Source organism: Sesamum indicum, linkage group LG9, assembly GCF_000512975.1.
Source record: "Sesamum indicum cultivar Zhongzhi No. 13 linkage group LG9, S_indicum_v1.0, whole genome shotgun sequence".
NCBI lineage: Eukaryota > Viridiplantae > Streptophyta > Magnoliopsida > Lamiales > Pedaliaceae > Sesamum > Sesamum indicum.
This window is the reverse complement of record NC_026153.1, coordinates 8,120,672-8,129,267: the sequence shown is the minus strand read 5'-3', so window position 1 is coordinate 8,129,267 and position 8,596 is coordinate 8,120,672. Positions and strand designations below refer to the sequence as shown.

Genomic DNA, 8,596 nt, shown 5'->3' with positions numbered 1-8,596 from the left:
GGACCGATTTCCCCAAAAGGGGGGGGGGGGGGGGAATTGGCTTTTATAGCTGCAGCGGATGAGGAGGCTGAATGCCAACGTACTCGGTTCAAGCGGTTGTTGAGGATAAATCCACACATAGGGGCTAATCCCTCTTGTGCCTTGCGCACCTCCAGGCCCTTGTACCAAATTTCTGCACAAATTGGGTCTTCAAATGGACCAGGCCAACGAGTGGCCGAACGCATTATTTATGTATCAAGTGCCCAACAACTTCTTAATTAATCATAGTCTTTTAGTTAATATTTTTTTAATGATGTAGGAATGATACAATTAGATAATACATCAATTAAAATGTTTGTCAAATTATTCGAATTATATAAAAATTTAAATATCCACTTTAAATATGTAACTTTTAAAATAAACTAAAATCTGTAAAGTTGAATTAAAATTATTATAACGAGGGTAAATAATAAAAAACAAAGCTGGATTATAAACAAAAAAAAATCAAAGCAGCTAGAAGCACCCTTTTGGCCTAAAAGTGCTTCTCTTAACAACTTTAGAAGTAGAAGTTGGCATTCCAAACACATTGAAAGTGCTTTATGACAGTCAGAAATTGAAAATTGTTTTTCTGATAGCTCTTGCAAACACTCACCAACAATAATTAAACGAGGGGCAAAATTAAAATTATATATATATATACATATATATCTATATATTTTGTTAGTATTAGTATTTTTCGTTCAAAACTTACGAAAGGGTGCCAAGTGTAAAGAAAATTTTTGGAGACTAGGTTTAATTTTAATTTTATTTTGGGAAAAAAATGTAATTTACATTTCTGATGGAAATTTAAATATAATTAACCCTAAGTATAAAAAGATATGGAGAAGGAAGATCTCCTTATTTAGAGCCTCTTGAAGATTTCCACTGATATGCAGTCAATATGTGCTTGAAGTGATGTAGGACATAATCCTGGAAATGACACAAGGAATATTGAATTTAGTTGCTGTAGATTCAACAGAGACCAATTAATTTTTTTCATATACTTTTTCCATATCAATATTCTTATTTTTATATTTTATCATTTATTTATTTATTTTTTTTGTCAATTATTATCTTAATTTTGCAAAATTTACACTTTTTTATATATGACTGTTTTCTTGTATTTTTTTTCTTTTTTTTTTTTGCGGAAAGAACATAGATGCAGTGACATGTCATCACAATAACTTTAAATATCAGATATGCACTACATGTGATATTTTTTCGTCAGAAAAATCATCTGAAAAATGGTTATTTATGAAAAAGTACAAATTTCGCAAACTTGCGACGATTAATTAAAACACTTAAATAAGAATTAGATGACAAAATATAAAAACGGATATAGTTCGAATGACAAAACAAAATTTTCTCTATTATATTAATGTCATCTCTCCAGTGCGAAAGCATTATGGAAAGGATAATTAAAGTAAGAGGTTATGGATCTTAATGGGTTAGCAAGGATGTTTCAGACAATCTTGTAAAAGATATTACATAAACTAAAGTTTTGTTTGATTCAACTGAGATGAAAAGGGAAGTAATTAAAAAGGCGAAGGGAAAAATACAAGTTTTTGTTCAAATTGTTTGGTATGTTAAGGGGAGTAAATCTCAAATATTTTTACTTGTTTGATACAAAGATAACAGATTGACAAGAAAAGACTATTTTTTATAATTTTAGTGAACAATCCTTCTCTCCATTTTGTATTAAAAATAAATAAGTTAATGTTATATAAATATAATTTTAGTATATATATAAAAAAGGAAAAAGTATTATTTTAGTCCGCTAAGTATGCCAAATTTTAATTTTAGTCCGATAACTATGTCCTTTTTTTTAGATCCAGTAACTTACGAAATTGCTGACTTTTAGTCCTCTGACAGATTTTCGGACAATTTTACCCTTATGCAACTTTGAAAGGCAGTTTTAGTCCATATGCACTCATAGGGGTAAAATTGTCCGAAAATCTGCCAGATGACTAAAAGTAAGCAATTTCGTAAGTTACTGGACCTAAACAAAAAATGGACATAATTATCGGACTACAATTAAAATTAGCCATACTTAACAAACTAAAATAATACTTTTTTCTCTATAAAAAATTATCACATGCCAATCTAACATGGTATGATATCATACTATGCATTTTATAGTTCTGTCCTTGAGAAAAGAGGAACCTATTGCTTGTTTGATCACTTAACTTAAATCAATATACAACCATTGAATGCTAAGATGGGGGAAGAAACATTAGAAAAAATTGAAAATGAATATCAGGATGTTTTCCAAAAACACCATCTAAGACTGTGTCCAAGACATCATATGAGATATGGTATGGCAAGTCTGCTTTCTGTAAATACCTTAGGGTGGGAGATAAATTGGATTCCAGATCTAGTTTGTAGAGGTTCACCGGATATCCAAAGGAACTCTGGGACAATTATTTTTATGATCCCTAAAAAGAAAAGGTGTTTGTTTCGAGAGATGCAGTGTTTCTGAAAAAGGATTTTTCATCGGATACCCAACGTGAGGAGTTGCTTCTTGAGGAGTCAAGTGAAGCAAGGCCTGAGGTAGCAATAGCATCATCCTTAGTACTTGTGGTTCCCAGAGAAGATATTCCAATTCTTCGGAAGTCGACTAGAGTATCTCAGCCGCTTGAGAGATATGGTTTACTGGTAACCGGTTAGTTGGATATAGATACCCTATAATATTTTTATTTATCTTCTTAGAAGATATTTTTTTAATAAAAAATATAATTATTTTATTTCTATCTTTTGTTTATTCTTTTTTTTTCATTTTTTTATATATATGACTATTTTGTCATGCTTTTTTTTTATATGCTTACATTCTTATTATTAATTTTGTTTAAGAGGTCGTATAGCAAAAAAATAGTGTTTAACATCAATAATAAGTAAAATATTGTTCTTAAATTAATGAATTTACAAATTCTTTAAATTATAAAATTTATATTTATCTATTCACATGTTATTGACTCGATTAGATGTTGGATTCATTTAAATTAATAATTTTTTCATGAGTGAAGTACAATAATATAAATGTGATTAAATTGGCATTTATAATTTAATATAATTGACAATGATTCATGCTATATTTGTGCTACAATCTACATCTATGCTATAATATAAAATAAGAGCACCCTCTTGGTATCTCGCTTAATTTTATTATGTTATTTTTTTAAAAAAATTAAATTAATTAATTATTTTTTAACTTCTCCATTTATCATGATTTTATGGTGGTTATTTTCATTCAAGTAATTGGTTTTCCTACATTATTTGTTATCTTTATTTGTCAATTTGTTTTATAAATCAAAATATTTATACTAATTTATTATCTTAATATATTATTAGGTACTTTTTAAAACTATAAAAATTAATGATATACAATTTATATAAATATTTTATTTGATTCATTTTTAATAGTTATATACATACATAGGATGTGCCACACTTGCTATTATATATATGTCGTCGTCCAGTTTATTTATCTTTAAAGATTGTTTGGCTTATTTATTTATTTGATAAATTTTATTCTTAACATTTCAATTTACATAGTTAGAATTAATGTATTAGAAATTATTTGTGTAAGTATGCTTTTTACTGAATAACTTTTAAATTTAGAAGAAAATTTGTATCTTACTTGAAATTCATATTGACATAATTTACAGTACAATCTTAATTTATTTTTTTAATGTAAATCTGATAAAGAGAATTTTAATTTTGATATCTTTCTTAGAAAATATAGAAAAATAATTTTTATGATAATACAAATTAAAATTAATAAATATGACACATTATAATAATGATAACAAATGATACCAAATTAAGTTCAAATAATTTTAATTGGTTCATAATTTTATAAAAATATCAAAAGAGGAAAATATATCCCATCTGAAATTCAAGTTGACATTTACAAATATCCTTTAAACTTATTACCATATCACATTGCCACCTCACGGAAAAGGCTGCCAACTAATTTCTTGTACCATATAGGATTAAAAAATCAAAATATATTCAATATGGCTAAAAATTGAACTTCCCAACCACTAGAGGATTTAATTTCATCATCTTCGTAAATTAAAAGACTAAATTAATAGAGATCAGATGATTAATTTCATCATCTTTATAAATTAAAGGACTAAATTAATAAATGACATATATTTACGGGATTAAAATTAATAGTGAGTAAAATTAGTATACTGAAAACAATAATTTTCCAAAACAAAAAAAATAATAAAAACAATAAATCAAAGTTTAAGTGAACAAGAACTCAAAACGAGCAGACTCGATTAAAAATCGCGTTCTGTATTACTTTGGATTCTTTCGCCTGTCCATTTCAGTTTTCCTTTCACTCACAATTTCACTTAGCAGAAGAAATCTCACGTTGTGTTTGGTAGATCATAGGGTCGCTGCTGCGATCGTATCTAAACTGAATCTCCAGCCACAATTCTCTAGACGAACTCACATACATGAAGGCCTCTACGATGTACTTCGAAATCGAATTACACAGCACGAGGTTACCATAAGGTCTGCTCTTCTCCATTGCTCAAACAGAGCAGAACCGGATGGTGGCCGTAGGAATGTTTCGTCAATGAAGGCTAGCTTCATTTTACAGACTAGAGCGACGTATACCGCTCTACTCCAAGTCAAATAGTTAGATCCAATCAGTGGTGTAGATGCCAACACAAAACTGGAATTGTCTGAAGGATGTAAATAGAGCACATCCCTCTCGTATTGTTCCTCCGCCGTTGGTGGCGCATCCCTCATGATCACCGCTTGTTAATGTGCCCTTAACAGGTGAATGAATGCACACACGGAGTATCAAGAGACCTTCAATATGAAAGCTCTGATACCATGTCAAGATTGTAGTTTAACGTGATGAACCAGAAATGCAATTGCACAAAGAAAATGAAGACAGCTAAGATTGTTTCCATTGCTTCAGAAATTGTTACAGAGGAAAACAAAAGTTACAGAGTATATATGGGAAGGAGGAAGAAACAGTTAAAAAATAACAAACCCCGCCAAGCGTAACTAATCTGCAACTGCCTCGTCAAAATGACGTGTCCCAATTATATGCCGAATAAGTGACTGTGCGGATGACTGTACAATAATTAACAAACTGCAACTAAGAAATAAAGAAAACTTGAAATACGAACACGCTTTCTCTAAGGCGTGACTATCCTTGGTCCAAGAGATCTGATGCTACACCAGCACCTTCAAAATTCTCATCAACCATGGCAGCACCAGCAGTAGTGGATGGAGAAGTTCCAATTCCCACATCTTCGTAAATTAAACGACTAAATTGATAAAGAGGAGAGGATTAATTTCATCATCTTTGTAAATTAAAGAACTAAATTAATAAATAACATATTTATAGGATTAAAATTAATAATGAGTAAAAGTAACAAATTGGAAATAATAATTTCCCAAAACAAAATAAAAATAATAAATCAAAATTTCAGTGAACAGGAATTCAAAACAATGAACTCAATCAAAAATCGCATTCCGTATTACTTTGGATTCTTCACGTGTCCATTTCAGTTCTCCTTTCACTGACAAGTAACAATTTCACTTGGCAGAAGAAAAGTCAAAGTAGGAATGGACAATGACTCTTCTCCTCAGCCACAACAATAATAGATGACAACATACACAATATTAATAATTGTTTTCCATAATATGAATAATTACAATTTAAGAATTATGATGTTGCCAGTTCTTTTCAACGTACCAATGTTCACATTTTGGGAAAATTACATATGCATCCTCCAAGATACATCTAATTACAAAAATATTTGTTGCTCGTCCCACGACTACAAATGTAACTGTTAATATTGTAGTCGTAATTACAAATCCATTTTCTATTCAATGACGAAATTTTACATAAACATCTCATAAAGTATATTGCACTAACAACTCTCTCAAGAGGTGTACCTGTAATTTTATAAAAAATAGAGAGAATGTCTGTAAAATTTGGCATAATCTAAAGGAGAGTGTCGGTGTAATTTACTTAAGTTTAAGTATAATCATAATTAATAAATATTTTTGTCATGTGGTTCTAATTGTAACCAGAATATTTATCACGATCTTTAACGATAAATCCTTTTGGTATCTCGCTTAATTTTAGTATGTTATTTTTTTACAAAAATTAAATTAATTAATTATTTCTTAACTTCTCTATTTATCATGTTTTTTCAGAACTACCTTATGGTGGTTATAGTAATTGGTTTTCCTACATTATTTATTATCTTTATTTGTCAATTTGTTTTATAAATCAAAATATTTATACTAATTTATTATCTTGATATATATTATTAGGTATTTTTTAAAACTATAAAAACTAATAATATACAATTTATATAAATATTTTATTTGATTCATTTTTAATAGTTATATACATAATAGCAAGTGTCGCATATATAGCATATGCGCACTTGATATTATGTATATGTCTTCGTCCAGTTTATTTATCTTTAAAGATTGTTCGGATTATTTATTTATTTGATAAATTTTATTCTTAACATTTCAATTTACACATTAGAATTAATGTATTAGAAATTATTTGTGCAAGTATGCTTTTTACTGAATAACTTTTAAATTTAGAAGAAAATTTGTATCTTACTTGAAATTTATATTGACATAATTTACAGTACCATCTTACTTTATTTTTTTGATGTAAATCTGATAAATTGAATTTTAATTTAGATATCTTTCTTAGAAAATATAGAAAAATAATTTTTATGATAATATAAATGAAAATTAATAAATATGAGTCAGTACAATAATGATAACAAATGATACCAAATTAAGTTCAAATAATTTTAATTGGTTCATATTTTATAAAAATATCAAAAGAGGAAAATATATCCCATTTCAAATTGTAGTTGACATTTACAAATAGGAGTGTCAATGAGTCGAGCGAGTCGAGCTTGACCTTTTTTGGCGAGTTCGATTCTGAGTTTTTCGGCTCGAGCTCAAGTTGAATTTTTTTTATTTATTATTTTTTATTATTATTATTAGATTAAATCATGAGAATCACCAAATTTTTACATAAATTTATAAGTAATAAAATAGATTGTATAATGTATACTCTATTATAAATATACCAAAATATAGTATGAAATTTTAATTTATTGTTATAAATATAAACTATTGATTAGTTTAGTAGTAATATAATTAGTAAAATATATAAAAAATTCATACTGAACAATTTAAAATTATAGAAAAGTATCTATTATCTGAAATAATGCAATTGAAATACATAAAAATATTTTATAATTGAGATTAATATATGTTCACAATCTACAATAAATTTATATATTTATAAATGTTAGTGTTACATTTATGTAACTATTATCTTACATTGTTGAACAATATGAGTTAATTGGACCATCAAAATTCAAATCAAACAGTTAGATATGATCAAATTTACAGAAATATACATTTGATAAAGTTTTAGACTTAGTGGATATACAGATGTCTAGATATCATACAAGGAACATAAATATAATCATTCAAGTCGGTGTATCGTTGAATCAGGCCATGTGATTTTAAATCAGACCGTCTGATATAATCTAATGGACATGGTCTTATATATATTTAAATTTGGTATGATTCGGGATTCTGAATTTAAGATATCATAAGTGTTGATTAAACTTTTTTATCTCATTATATATATAATAAAATAATAATAAAAATAATTAAAATTGTTCAACCATCACTGTTATTATCATTATCATTATTTTTAGATTAATTCATTGGAATCACTAAATTTCGACATAAAATTATAAGTAATAAAATAGATTGCATAATACATAATATGTATCTTGATATAAATATAATATCAGAAATAGATAAAAATATCATAAGTGAATTACTTGTCAATTTATAGAAATTATAACACAATATAAATATATATTAAAATATAACATAAAGTTTATATGTGCCATATTAAATAATAATTTTAATTATAAAAAATATTATAATTTACTAAGTTGTTAATTAAATTTATTTTTGTATAAAGATTAAATGTATAAATAAAAGTACCACATTTTATTATTATCCAAAATAAACTGTATGATATTGATTAATAATTATAATAAGATAAAGAAATTTTGATCAATAAATCAGCAGTAAAATATAATTATTGAGATTATTGTGATGCCTTTATGAAGGTATTAGATTATGAAAATGATAAGCACAAACATTCCTGGTTTATAAAGGTTTGTGCCAATGTTTATAACACTGATATCCCGCACTGGTTTATACACTGGTTCTACTATTTTGGTCCCACTCCAAATATTTTACCTGAGAAAATAAAATTCTTTTTTGATAAATGGGTGGATATTTCACCACAATTGATAAAGAAACAAGAAGCTAAACTGTTCATAGAGGGAATAGCCTCATGTTTCTTCTTCATTGAATTTTCAATACCTTGGATCTGGAAATGGACGCCAGAAATTGGTCAGACAGAGGCTGGAATTCCTTTCCTTGCTTGAATATCCCATATAAAATTTTGGGATAAAATGATGAAAACTGATCCTAATACAAAGGAAATATTTGGAAAAGAGACAATGCAATGGAT

At 27.3% G+C, this 8,596-nt stretch overlaps 1 protein-coding gene across 1 annotated transcript in view; it reads right to left on the bottom strand.

The window, feature by feature from the left end:
* The window catches only part of LOC105171094 (aldehyde dehydrogenase family 3 member F1-like), a 25,391-nt gene continuing 21,801 nt past the window's right edge, over window positions 5,007–8,596 (bottom strand). Inside the window, exon 3 of the mRNA XM_020696591.1 lies at window positions 5,007–5,312. Coding sequence (XP_020552250.1) covers window positions 5,244–5,312 — 69 coding nt within the window. The 3' untranslated portion in view covers window positions 5,007–5,243. The remainder of the gene's footprint in view (window positions 5,313–8,596) is intronic.